This window comes from Oncorhynchus mykiss, chromosome 3, assembly GCF_013265735.2.
Source record: "Oncorhynchus mykiss isolate Arlee chromosome 3, USDA_OmykA_1.1, whole genome shotgun sequence".
Lineage (NCBI taxonomy): Eukaryota > Metazoa > Chordata > Actinopteri > Salmoniformes > Salmonidae > Oncorhynchus > Oncorhynchus mykiss.
Window position 1 is genome coordinate 32,631,780 of NC_048567.1, and position 14,320 is coordinate 32,646,099.

The 14,320-nt window shown below is 40.8% G+C and overlaps 1 protein-coding gene across 2 annotated transcripts in view; it reads right to left on the minus strand.

Annotated features, from left to right (window-relative positions):
• Positions 1 to 6,345, minus strand: part of if36 (Eukaryotic translation initiation factor 3 subunit 6) — a 41,269-nt gene extending 34,924 nt beyond the window's left edge. The window contains exons 1-3 of one of the 2 annotated variants that reach the window (XM_021581911.2): positions 6,188 to 6,345; positions 1,069 to 1,186; positions 657 to 774 (exon numbers count right to left, since the gene is read on the minus strand). In XM_021581911.2, the coding sequence (XP_021437586.1) occupies positions 657 to 774; positions 1,069 to 1,186; positions 6,188 to 6,277 (326 nt within the window). In that variant the 5' untranslated portion in view covers positions 6,278 to 6,345. 2 annotated transcript variants of the gene reach the window in all.
• Between the last annotated feature and the right edge of the window lie 7,975 nt (positions 6,346 to 14,320).

Genomic DNA, 14,320 nt, shown 5'->3' on the forward strand with positions numbered 1-14,320 from the left:
AACATGATCCTGCCCACGAAGAGAGATTACTCAAACGGAAATCTGAATAGAAAATAGCAGTAAAACAGACTGCACTCCAAAAAGTTACGTCACATTCACAAGGCTTCAAAACTACCATTACAATGGCATAATGGTCAGTATAAAATGCCTGATTTGATAAAGGTTTGGGTTTAAAACATGTTTAACAAATAATTCTAGATTGGCAAGTGGATGAGAAGTGTCCTTTGATGAACTGAATTTACTCCTGCCAAGAAGCCAAGTAAAGAATGAGGACATGAGTTTAACCAAACTATTTTAATCACGGCAAAGTCAGCAGAGACCAAATGTTCTTAACATTCACCGCAGCATTGTGCATCGGTCTCCTCGTCTGCCGAGTGAGTTTAAGATGTAACCCTAAAGTCACTAGGGAAATACTTGTATGCAAACTGTAGGCATACCATTTTTGTTTTTTTATTACCATCATCTCAATTAAATGCCACTTGAACTTCATCCCTTAAGCCTGCAAAGTTAGAGAATCTTACAACAGAGAACACTACTCTGGGACCTCAAGAATTGCAACAACAACAAAAAATGGCAAAGATGGACCATCTATAAAAATGCAAATGACACCTAAACCATCCATCAGTCACATGGTGGGACAGGAGGTTCTAACTCACCTGGTTGACTGCATCTGTTTAGTGGTCTCTGGGTCCTCAAACATCTTCACAATGGGCTCGGTCTCACCCTGCAGCTGCTTCAGCTGAGCCACCACAGTGATCCTCTTCTCTTTTAGGGCTTCACATGGACATAGAGCAACCATTAGAGGCTTTGACCAAGGCAATACCCAGGAAAATACCATTAAATGAAACATTAAAGATAACTGTTTATACTAGTTTTTGGGACAGTGAGGATTGTATTAGACATGACTGTAAAATGCGAGGGGGGGGTTGCAATCAGTTCTGCCACCATCTTGTGATTGTTCCATCAATAAGTGTAAACAATACTGAACCATGCATAACCCATATCACTGTACAGGTTTCTTTAACAAAAATTTTAGGAGGTAGACCAAGCAGTGTGCAGTCTACTTACTGGCGGGGATCTCTTTCTCAGGGAAGAGGTTTTTGTGTACATCCATGGCAAAGTCCACCATGTTGGTCTCGCTAAGGAGATCCAATTTTCCATGAAGCAATTCTTTCTCATTGTAGATCTGAAAGAGGAAATGGTTAAACAGGTGGGAAATAGGGTTATTTTGGAATATACAGTTTCAAATCCTTAACTTTGACGACCCAGTTTAAGAGAATTACTGACAATGACAGATGTAAGGAGTTAATCTTCTAACCTGACTAACGAAGTTAGAAAACATGTTTAGCTGTAATGGACGTCACCCAGCAGAGGGCAATGCCACCCTAATTTTGACAGAATTCCTGCCCTTAGAGCGTAAATGCTTGTTTTGGTTACACCGCCGAAGAATGATGCAAGCTACGTGTACATATTCACGAATTGGAGCTGGAAAAGAACATTGTGGTGATTTCCACGTGGAGTGGAGAAACATTAACTAATACAGAACTGACAACTGCTCTTGTAGCTAGCTAGCATGCTAACCTTAGCTAGACATCTTGCTAATCTTATCTAGCTAGCTAATGTTCTGTTGCTCATTTATTTAATATATCGTATTCAAAAGACTAGCCAGCTGGCTAGGCTGAAAACCTCATCACAGATGGAAACCAGTATCTTTGACTTCACCATCAATTGTTATTCTCTTCGCATCTTTCACAAGACACTTATTTATTTACATTATACTGCACATGGTGAGACTTTGGGTAGGTTGGTTACGGTACAGCAAAGCAAAGTCTTCACATGGTTTCTCACAGGGGAAGTGAAATGATAGGCGACAATGACTTTTTTATTTTACCCCCTTTTTTCTCCCCAATTTCGTGGTATCCAATTGTTGTAGTAGCTTGTCTCATTGCTACAACTCCCGTACGGGCTCGGGAGAGACGAAGGCTGAATGTCATGCGTCCTCCAATACACAACCCAACCAGCCGTACTGCTTCTTAACACAGCGCGCATCCAACCCCAGCCGCACCAATGTGTCGGAGGCTACACCGTGCACCTGGCAACCTTGGCTAGCGCGCACTGCGCCCGGCCCGCCACAGGAGTCGCTGGTGCGCGATGAGACAAGGAGATCCCTACCGACCCATCCCTCCCTAACCCGGACGACGCTAGGCCAATTGCGCGTTGCCCCACGGACCTCCCGGTCGCGGCCGGTTACGACAGAGCCTGGGCGCGAACCCAAGGACTCTGATGGCACAGCTGGCGCTGCAGTACAGCGCCCTTAACCACTGCACCACCCGGGAGGCCCGACGACAATGACTTCTGATGCACGTCACAAATTACATCTAACACCTTGAGCGCATTGGACACGAAACACTGATACAAATGTAACAGCACAACAAAACAGATACACGTTCCTTGAATTTTATTTTGCAGGTGCCTGTTAATTAGAGAATAGACACTTGTGGTTAAGCTGCACCAATCAACGTGGTGAAGCATGCCATGAAGCAATACTTTAGCGGTAAAAAACATTAATCTTGGAAGCAGGGCTGTAAAATTCAATCATATCACATTTATAAAATGGTCATACATTTTTGGGGAATACAGACCAGCATAAATTACCCAACAAGTTTGCAAACCTTTTTAATTTGCTCCATCTCTTAGGCAGCCAAGTGTATGCTACTTCAAAATGCATTTTTGCTCAGTTGCAACTTGCGAAGAGTAAGAACTTTGTTTTTATTAATCAGAAACGCCTGCAATGTCATGCCGGTGGGTGGTAACATTCAAATAAATCCAAGGACGTGAAAAGAAAAAAAAGGACTGAAATTATAGCACGTCATATAGGGGAAACACAGGAAAAAAAATCATAAAATAACCCGAGTTCGGATTTCCGACTTCCAAGTCCAAATACATCATACTTTGACTAAAAACGATAACTTAAGAGCCGTCCACACCAAGGACCATAATTATATAATTTTTTGTTATAATTCAAATTCACAGAAGAGTTTAACACAATAACAACAAAAAGAGCGGAGAATGATAAGAGCTATTGTTTGGATCACTTTCACAGCGATTTCCCCCAACGATAAAACAACGACAACAAATCAACAAAAAAAGTTCTATTGAAGTGTTCTTGGTTCTAGCTGCGCGAGGCTGCCCGGAGAATAGATAATGTACCTTTATTTAAGGCAAAGCACAGGATAAGCTTTCCTGAATATCTGAGCATGTGAGCATATTTGTGGCCACATTAATTGTAGTAAAACTTGGGAGAACGATGAGCCGCGACAAACAGAAGGCCATATTTTCCAAAGGCAATCCCATTTTTACTCCGATACATCCTGAAAAGCTAGACAACAAGCTATTGCAGTATACTTAATTTGAGCATTATATTTACTACAAGCCTATCTAGGAGTGATTCCAGCTTGCTCTTGCTTGCTGAATGTAGAATAGGGGAGTTTGAAAGGAGAAAGAGGGTGTGAGTGATGGCCTGCTGATGTACATTTCTGGACCTTTAAGTTCCAACTATGGTATTTTGGCTGGTGAAAACCATTGTCTGTGTCCAGTATGAAGGAACCATGCTAGCAGATACCCATAGACTTCATTCAATCCAAAAATGATATCCATGAGTTCATCTGACTCTATGGAAGTAGGTAAAGGACATCATTGCCAAAATCCTGAAGTATTCCTTTAAACTGTGGAGAACAAACCCATAACTGATCCAAATGGTTGCATAATCAGGCCTCGGCTGTAGGCAGTTATTTTGTAATTAACTATTCAAAACAGTATGTTTGAGCGGTTATTCATATTGGCCTACATCATTGCAGTTTACAGCCCTAGACAATTGTGCATTCACTTGATAATACATTCCACTGTGTTGTTGTAGCCTAAGTAGAATAATTGTATTTTCTAAAAAAGTAGGCCTAATCAATAGTGGAGCTTTGAGTGTCCGGGAATGAATGGTGGAGAGGCTTGAATAGCCTACTGCGCACGGAAACAGCTGGGAGAGAGGCTAGAGATGTGTGCCGAAGTAAGCTAGATATTAGCCCATTCGTTAGCTAAGTAAATAGGTTTAAAATATTTTCCCGTCAAAGTGCAAGGGAAATAAAGTTAACCGACTAGGAAATGGCAGATCTGTGCATTTAACCAGGCTGCGCCCGGGACTGGTTAAATGCACAGATCTGCCATTTCCTAGTCGGTCAACTTTATTTCCCTTGAGCTCTCTCTCTTCCTTGAGTGAAGGAGGCTTGCTCTTGCTAAATGTAAAACAGTCCTAGGCCAATTGAACTGTCGCACAGGTCAGACATGAGCACAGCGAAAATGAGCCAAACAAATTGACAACCATTAGAAAAATGGAATTCACTTGCAAACCACAAGTGGCTAAACAGCATTTATTTTTGAATTACTAAATTTAAAATATGAGTTTCTATATTGCATGTACATTGAAGTATTATGTGCAGTATTATGTGCAGAATGATAAACAATCTGCTGGTAGGCTGGATGAAATATTTTAACAATGCTTTTTTCTGATAACTAGTTCATTGCATCCTCCGTGAAGCCCAGTTTCATAATATTAACAAATGTCATAGTTTTGAAGTAAACACAAAAAAAACAGGCCTTATTTTAGGGCATTTTTCACCCTGCCAATATTGAGCACCGTGGCACCGACTCGCCTTCCGAACGTTCTATTCCTAGCCTATTGTTCTACGTCACAAGGCCTGCTTTGCTATTGTTGGCAATGAGATCTGCCCACGTAGGTGTAGTGTAAATGTAAACAAAAAAGGACCCCTGGAACTCTGAGGTCATCCCATTGTTTCCTGAATGGAAATATAGGTATGTCTGTTTATTTAGCCAAATATCCCACAAAGTGTATATTTTGATTTTACAAATTGTACACCATTTTAAACATGAGAATCTCTCCTTTCTAATTATGTAAGGCTTGGTACTCTGCAGTCATTGATCGCTAGAACAGAAATAGCCATTTCGTTCTTACTTCCTCGTTATGTGTTGTGATTGTGGTCTCTACCTTCTTGCCCTTTGTGCTGTTGCCTGTGCCCAATAATGTTTGTACCGTATTTTGTGCCGCTACCATGTTGTGTTGTCATGTGTTGCTGCCTTGCCATGTTGTCATCTCAGGTCTCTCTATGGTGGTGTTGTCTCTTGTTGTGATGTGTTGTGTGTTATATATATATATATATATATATTTATTTGAATCCCAGACCCCGCAGGAGGCCTTTCGTCTTTGGTAGGCCATCATTTTAAATAAGATTATTTAATTAGGCAAGTCCAAAAAAAGGTTAAATAAAATAAACAATGCAGACATAATCACACTTGGCACCATCGAGGTGCTGATGTTCACTTTCTACACAAGTTCTTTTTCAGTTTTTTCAGCCTTGGGTGAATTTTGACCTGCCTACCGCTGGTGTGGATGCTCGCCAAGGTTTCGAGTTCGAGTCATTTTTAGTTATGGACCTTGGTGTGGACGGCCCTTTATTAACTTCAATCGTTGTGCAACGTCACGGGTAAGCTCTGGGCATCGTGAATTTGTGTTATTGCCTTGTGGTAACGTTATTTTAAAATGCATACCTAGTGTTTATAGTTAACTAGTCATCAACCTTTCTAGCTAAGTAACAACAATAACAGTTAACGCGTTACCTAGTTGACAAGGACACACTAGTATAGTTAAATACATCGAGACGAGGATCTCGCTAGCATCTAGGAGTCATGTTACCAAGATCTGCAGATAGTAATGTTGAAAAACAAAAGCTCAATGAACGTAGCAAATGTTTGTTCACTCGGCTAGCCAGATAACTAACGTTAGCTTAATTAAATTAGCAGCAGCCGCCAGTGCCGGTTAACGTTAGTTAGCTAACTATCGTTAGCCTAGGTTTTAAAAAGTTAGCTAACGTTAGCAAGTGTGCTGAAGTTAAGGTTATACAATACGTTAATATACAGCAAACTGACACCAACATAGCGTTTACTAAATAACCAATATAGCTTGCGAACAGACGAAGCATGTGCTAGCTAGCAAGCGAGGCCCAAAATTCATGGGTGACTCTTTCACGCACGTGCCTTTACATTATTTACATGGGTTATTTACACACTTCTACCGAAAACTTAGATTGTGGGTACAACTTAACATAACACACGCATTTACCTCTTTGACAGAAAGGAATTCCAGCAAAGGAAAGACGAGATGTCGGTCCAAAAAATGGGCAATTTTGGTGGTGAGGTCGTACTCCGCCATTTTCACCGCGAGAGAGGAGGAAGTAGACGCGCGAACGTGTTACGTCATTTGACCAATCAGCGTCACTTTCAGCATCAGTACCTGCATGGATTGGCCATATTGATGATGAACTATTATTAACTACTATTTTAATGAGCATAACGACGATAATGACCATGTCTAATTATACTGTATATTATTTTAACTGGCTGTTCCAACAAAGCGAATTGGAGGCACATTGTAGCATTCAAGATTAATTATAGCGTTCAAGATTCATATTCAAAATGTTTTTTTTTCTTTGACAGTTTTGTTGACAAGATACAACAAATGAGTGGATTGAGTATCCTTCAACTAATAAACCAAATGTACAACACTGATAAAGTACCTTGCGTGTAAGTGCAAAAACTGTCTAACAATTTTCCAGTCCTAATTTAGTTTATTATTTTTAATTGTTCCTGATAATGGCATGTGCATGAAGACATTTTCTTCTAATTAGACTTTGCAATTAGAGTATTATTAAGTTATCCCTTTGGCAACCAATTAGTTAATATGGTTGAACTTGTGTTGTGAGTGTACAATTCCTTCTCTTGTGACTTGAAGGGCTGTCTCATGAAGATATTTTATAATGTGGTCTGTTCATATGGAAATGTGTATTCAGCTTTTCTCCTGCATAGGCCCACTCAAAAGGAAGCATGGCTATGTGGTAAACCTTTCAAGACTACCATCATTTCACTGTAGTGTTGATACAATGAAACATGTCATTTATGAAGAGGGAGTTCTTTGCCAAGTGAACTTGTTGAAATTGAAAACATTGGACCTCCCCAATATTTCTCCAACAAGAGAAGTGTCTAATAGAGTTCACCAAGCTCAAAGACTGACTCTTCACAATGAAATAAAGTACATGGGAAAACACAGAGATGTAAATAAACATAGACATGATTAAATAATAATAATAAGGCTGATTAAATAATAATAATAAGGCTAATTAAACATTTTGGTTTTCTGCCTGCCTACGCGGTTATTAGGGTCTTGACTACCCAGCAAAAGCAAACTCTTTTTTCCTCACTTCAGCAGATGCCTCATAAAAATGCCCATGTGTTGGCCATACCCAGCAGTGAAGAGCCAATATCAGATACTAAATGGTCCATCTCTAATAGGTTCCACTACTACCTTGTTTGCTTGACAACCACATGGCACTGTCCTATAGCACCAAACAATTGCCCCCTTGTTACAAGGAAGCTCTCTCTCTCTCTCTGCCCTCCGACTGCAGCTAGAAATTAGTCATAAACAGACACCACTCACCATGGCCGATGCTGTTTTACTGGGTGCTTCAGACACAGACAGCCCTGACTTAAAGTCAGTGATCTTTAAAACTTGAAGAAGAAGAAAAAGGTAAGTATAACACCAGCACTGCTCCTTTGTGTCCTCTGCCCAAGAGTTCTGAGTAAGGTTTTTTTGAGTAAAATATATTTCAGATCTTTTCATTGTCTTGTTAATGTTATTGTTTTTGCACAAATTTAACAAATGTCCCTGTAATTTGATCTCTAGATGCTCGCTAGTTTGTTATTTTTTTCAGGGAGTGATTTAAACCTTTCATTTCCCTCAACATTGCATGTTGAGTTCTCACAATCATCAATAACTGACACACTGATCATTTTGCATTATTTTGGCCAATGGTAAACTATATTTACCCAGCCAGTTCTGAGGTGGATAAAATATTTGCCAAAGAATAGACCCATCTTTCAGACATGCCTCCATTTGGCAGCCATACTTCCATTTGGCTCACACACTTGTAGGCCAAGCAGTGACTTCACTCTAAAAATAGCTTTTTTTGTTTTATGATATAGCCTAATGTTTTTTATCATTTGGATCACCACTGACTGAACAGCATTCCTTTTGTGAAAATGGTGCTTTGACAAATTCTGCATATTCACTTATTTGTCAGTTTTACTACTTGGGAGTCCAAGCAGTAAAAACTGGCAAATTATTCATGGTTTATTATGAAGAAATTACCAGCTATAACTAAGTGGTTTGGTTTTACTCAGAAGAAGTGCACTGTTTAGTCTTTTATATTTTTTATGTTAAGATTTGTCTTCCTCAGTTTTTTAAATCGTAAGATATAGGGATATATTTTTGCAAAGTGAAAGTGTAAATATTATGACAACCAACCCTGATACGATTGGTTCTTCTCTTCCAACTTTGATTGCAGCTTTTGTATTTGACCTATTTTATTAAACATACCCAACAAAACACACCATGGTACATACATTTACAAATTAATCTGGAGAAGGCAAAACCTAACATTTGCAAACAACAGCCAATAAATATGTTTCAACCATATGTTAAATAGCACAAGCTAAATTATAATTGACAACGAATATTGTGTTTGAAAGAGTGATTCAAACACTAAATTGTTTTGTTTTCTCTTATTTCAACCAGCCAGTGATTTTAATGAAGGTGCCCTGGGGAGTATGTTGGAAAAATTCAAGCAAGGGAATACTCTCTCTTAAGATGGAATCAGTTTTCTGTTGAAGGGAGCATTTTTTATTTCAGAAGCTATTCACATTTCCCCCTAGTAGGACACTAAGAGGATACTGTGCTGGATTTGAATTATGCGGCATGCAAATTTCATTTGATTGAAGTCATCACACAAACTACACAATTTACACCAAATAAACATCTATCAGGTTTAAAAAAAAAAAGCTGTGATCACCTTCCCTTGCTGGATTTTTTCAGCGGGTTATTTCCTTACTCTGAAAAGCAGAATTAGGCCTATGTGTTTTACAGTGAATCATACCCAATTGTGGCTTGGTGGAAGTTTTAGGAAACTGTGAGAGCTAAGGTGATTAACACATCGAGGTTCCAACAAGAGGGAAACACTTACACAGCAAAAGGGGACCTGCCCGCGTTAGTCATTTGAGGTTACTGAACCTGAGCTTTTCTTGGACCTGAACACTGCTCTGAGGTCTATCGACTTCAGGGCAGACCACATTTTGAATGTTATTATTTTATAGGGCTACTGTACTTTACTGATGCGCTGAGTGAGCTCATAGCTCACAGCCCATGCTCGTGTGTGCACAGTTGACATCCAAAGATATATACCCTCACTGGCGGGCCGGCTGCGACAAAGGTTAAAAGTGCTGTACTACCCAAAACTAAGGTGGTCTAGCCTATCATATTGGAATCTTCTTAAATGTTGTGTTTACTCACTGTGTATGGAAATGGGCGGTAACGTGACTGCGGAAGGCAGAACTATTCTCAATAGTAGCCCTAGTAGTACCGAATGTTGCTACTTTTTTTACTACTTCTGTGTGGAATCTTTGTGATGCAGACTCCTCAGAATGTACTTGTGAATGCAGAATGCACGCCTACGCACTCTGCCCCTTTTTCACACTGAGAGGTGTTGGCATGCATTATTTTTATTTTATTATACATTTTTTGCACCTTTATTTAACCAGGTAGGCCAGTTGAGAACAAGTTCTCATTTACAACTGCGACCTGGCCAAGATAAAGCAAAGCAGTGCGACAACAACAACAACACAGTGTTACACATAAACAAACGTGGTAAATAACACAAAGTAAAAGGAAAATAGACAAATCTATGTACAGTGTGTGCAAATGTAGAAGTGTAGGGAGGTTGGCAATAAATAGGCCCTAGAGGCAAAAATAATGACAATTTAGCATTAATACTGGAGTGATAGATGTGTAGATGATGATGTGCAAGTAGAGATACTGGGGTGCAAAAGAGCAAGAGGGTGAGTAATAATATGGGGATGAGGTAGTCGGGTGTGCTATTTACAGATTGGCTGTGTACTTGTACAGTGATTGGTAAGCTGCTCAGACAGCTGATGCTTAAAGTTAGAGAGGGAGATAAAAGACTCCAGTTTCAGTGATTTTTGCAATTTGTTCCAGTCATTGGCAGCAGCGAAGTGAAAGGAAAGGCGGCCAAAGGAAGTGTTGGCTTTGGGGATGACCAGTGCAATATACCTGCTGGAGCGCGTGCTACGGGTGGGTGTTGCTATGGTGACCAGTGAGCTGAGATAAAAGCTTTACCTAGCAAAGACTTATAGATGACCTGGAGCCAGTGGGTTTGGCAACAGATATGTAGTTAGGGCCTGATACAGGTAAATTACATCGCCGAAGTCAAAGACTGGTAGGATAGTCAGTTTTACAAGGGTAAATTTGGCGGCATGAGTGACGGAGGCTTTGATGCGAAATTGGAAGCCGATTCTAGATTTCATTTTGAATTGGAGATCCTTAATGTGAGTCTGGAAGGAGAGTTTATAGTCTAACCAGACACCTAGATATTTGTAATTCTCCACATATTCTAGGTCAGAACCATCCAGAGTAGGTATGCTCGTCGGGCGGGAGGCAGCAATCGGTTAAAGAGCATGCACTTAGTTTTACTAGCATTTAAAATAAACGTGCACACACAAGTATTTACCCCTCATTTATTTTGTTCTCTCATTAGATGGGTTCCAGTCTGGACCGTCCAGAACTGGAGGGCCTAGTCCAAGATCTTGACAGACTAGGATAGAAACTGGAACCTTGGAGCCAGACTCTGGAGACAGCACCAGGACGTTGGGGTCAACCCAAAGCAGACCTTTCCAGCTGGAGGGCCTGAGACCACACTCCCTCTCTGTGTTTTGCAAGGCTCCCCCTTGTTCTGCATCACACTCAATCTCTGTGAGGGAGGCAGGGTGGTCTCCAAATCAGCGATATAAGCTGGGCTATATTTCTGACTGTATCTTAGTCTAGTTGACCACTGCCAAGGTGCTTCTCGGTCAACCAAACCATGTAGGAAAGGCAAAAACACATAACTAATGAGGAGATCCCAGCAAGACACAGCAATATCACACAGCCATTCTAATGAAGAAAGTGATCCAGAGTGGAGCCTTGTAAAACACTACACAGATAACTGCCGTAAATACACAGATCCACATGCTCATTTCTGTTTCCTTGAATGAAAATGAAAATGTTGTGAACGCTATAGGCGGAGGCCTTTGGAGACTGTGTGGGTTTGTGGCCACACAAGATCCATCAGTCAGTATATCCCAGTCCAATAAAAGGATGCTGTCAGAAACAACAACATATTTCAGCATGCAGAAAAATTATCCAGCTCTTGATGTGTGTGTCTTTCAGAGGATAAATACTTTTCAGCTTTTCCTAACTGGATCAACTTAAAGGGCCAATAGTGATAAGCCAGGGATTCCATGAAAAACCTCAGCTCTGTAGTTCTCTGAAAACCCCTCAGTCAACGATTCCAAGAGAGGGATGAAGGCAGACAGTGCCAAAGACCCCCACCACCAGCCTCTCTTCTCTCTAATATCTGTCAAAAAATAAATCAAAACGATCTGAAGACAAATGTCTCTGTGCTGGATGTTGCAAAGCCAAGCATCTCCTCTCAATCTGAATGCCAGTGTCTCATATGAATTTCAATTATTCTTTTAGATATGCATCACCTCGCGCGCGGTCTGTGTCAGGTTATAAATCAGCAGCCCACACTCCTGATCCAGAGCCCAATGCTGACATCGGCAGCGTCCGATTCGATGGCAGTGGGATCGGGGTTATCGACCGAGCCAGGGGGCTAGAAAACAATACAAACTCTCAGGCAAAAGGCACCCGGTTGCACCAAGCATGGCAGAGCATCTGCACAGCACATGTCCACTTTTTACACCAAGAGTAACATGTAAATACTTTTCTAACCCCGGAGAATCTTCACGTGGCCACGTGTCATATTATGTCTTAGGAAAGACAGAGGAGAAGCTGTGTGTGTGTGTGTGTGTGTGTGTGTGTTGTAAGGATGTATGTTAATGTGATGCTGGAATCCTGTAGTTGGTACACCTCAGTAATATTATCCACTCAGAAAAAGAGAGAGAATATTTGACTCGCTCGGCCCCAACTCTACAGTACCTCACTAAACTCTGTTCCCATGTTAACTCCTCATGATATGCATAGCTTGATTTCCCCTCTGCAATTTTCTCTGAAAACATGACATTACAGGGAATGCCGTGTTATCTCCAAATGTGTGGTCATGGACATTCTTACTGGAAAAGAAATGTGAAATCCAATAACTCCACGAACATACTATTTAGCAATGGCTTCTGCCGAAGTTGGGATGGGATTCATTTATACTTCTTCATCTGGATTCTGAATTTCTGGAATGATTGCAGTTGCATGTATTTATGTAACTTAGTTGAAGGCTCAGAAGAAAACCAGTCTCAAAACAATTGGAGGAAAGTAATTATGAGACTGAAAAGGGCCATAACTCCTCTAAATGGTAAACCTCAACTCTGACCCCCGGGAGGATGTAGAAGTGTTCCATGTTTCAAGCTGTAGCAATAGCTTTGGGCTAAAGGTCAGACCACTACTGCTCAGGATACCGTTACTGAGAATGGCCACCATCTGTGAGGGTAGCTCTTAAAGGATACTCAAATGTAGGCTCTACTCAAGAGTAAACTTTTTTTTCCTGATCTTAATCAGTGCCAGTATAAAGTTATACGAGGAAATCAACATCCAAACATTAAAGAGGCTCTCTACAGTAGATGACAGATTGGTCACTGTGTGGCGTATCATATGTGCGCGAGAAGTCAAAATTCAAAGACTGAATCTGTATCCTTTCATAAAGATTACAGTAACTGATACAGAAGAAATAATGTTCCATGTTGCAGCATCATATCAAGCACCTTTAAAAAAAAAAAAAATCAAATAAAGGTTGGCATTGAAAGATCAAACATTTCTCTCACACTATTGTTGAATAGACTGCTCAACTACTAGGATGAAGTCAAGGAAATCTGAATTCAGCATCAAGGCTCATACTTAATTAGGGATTTAATTGATCTTGTACCTCTAAAATCAACCCATATCTTGATGGGACATTTCATGCATGCCTAAATTGCAGTGGGTTACTTGTGGGTGAACACCTCTGAACACACATGGAGAATGAGTCTTTTAAGATTCTTCTCTTGCCTGGTGATGTTAAACTTGTTTAAAATGAATTTAATGAGAAAGAACGGTGGACATTAATCCAATCCAGCAACACATCGTGTACTGCATGTGGTAATACACTACTCCACTATGAGCGATCACGCTACTACACTAGGTGTCAGGGGAGCCATACATCCTGAGCTTCTAACTGTGTGAGTAATGTCAATTACTTGTGCGGGGGCTGACATTGAGCTGAATATTGTTCTTGGCATTGAAACCTAGGGAGAGTGAGTGAGAGAGTGAGGTAGCTAAATTGTGATGGGCCACAGTGTTCCCGCTCTGGGCCTCTCACGCAGGCTAAGGGTAAGGTGAAAGGGTGCTACGGAGAGGAGATCATCAGAGGCAACGTGTGCTGAAGTCATCTGTAGAGAGTGATTCGCGGTGAGCTGAAAGCAACTTGGTCAGACAGGGGTTGTAGTCAGCTTTCAAAGCAGACACAGCACAGCTGGCTCCAGAGGGTTCAGCCCAAACATTGTTGCTAATTGCATCTGTCTTCATTTTCCGCAACCGTATAACACCGGTGAAAAAGAAAGAAAAGGCTGGAAACTAACAGGAACTGTTTCAAAACCGCAGAGCACTGTTCATTCGTAACTGTTCATTTTAGTGATTGCCAACTCTGATTGCTTCTGTCAGAAATCAAAATATAATGCCTGTGCAGTGTTTCTACTGTAAGCCTGTCTTTTTGAAGACAAGGAAAAGAGACTGAAAGGAAAGAAATATATACAGTGGACAAAACATTAAGAACATGCTCTTTCCATGATATAGACTGACCAGGTGAATCCAGGTGAAAGCTATGATCCCTTATTAATGTCACTTGTTACATCCACTTCAATCAGTGTAGACTAAGGGGAGGAGACAGGTTAAAGAAGGATTTTTAGCCTTGAGACAATTGAGACATGGATTGTGTATGTGTGCCATTCAGTGGGTGAGTGGGCAAGACAGAATATGTAAGTGCCTTTGAACAGGGTATGGTAATAGGTGCCAGGCACACCGGTTTCAGTCAAGAACTGCAACGCTGCTGGGTTTTTCACACTCAACAGTTTCCCGTGTTTATTAGTCACACGCGCCGAATACATT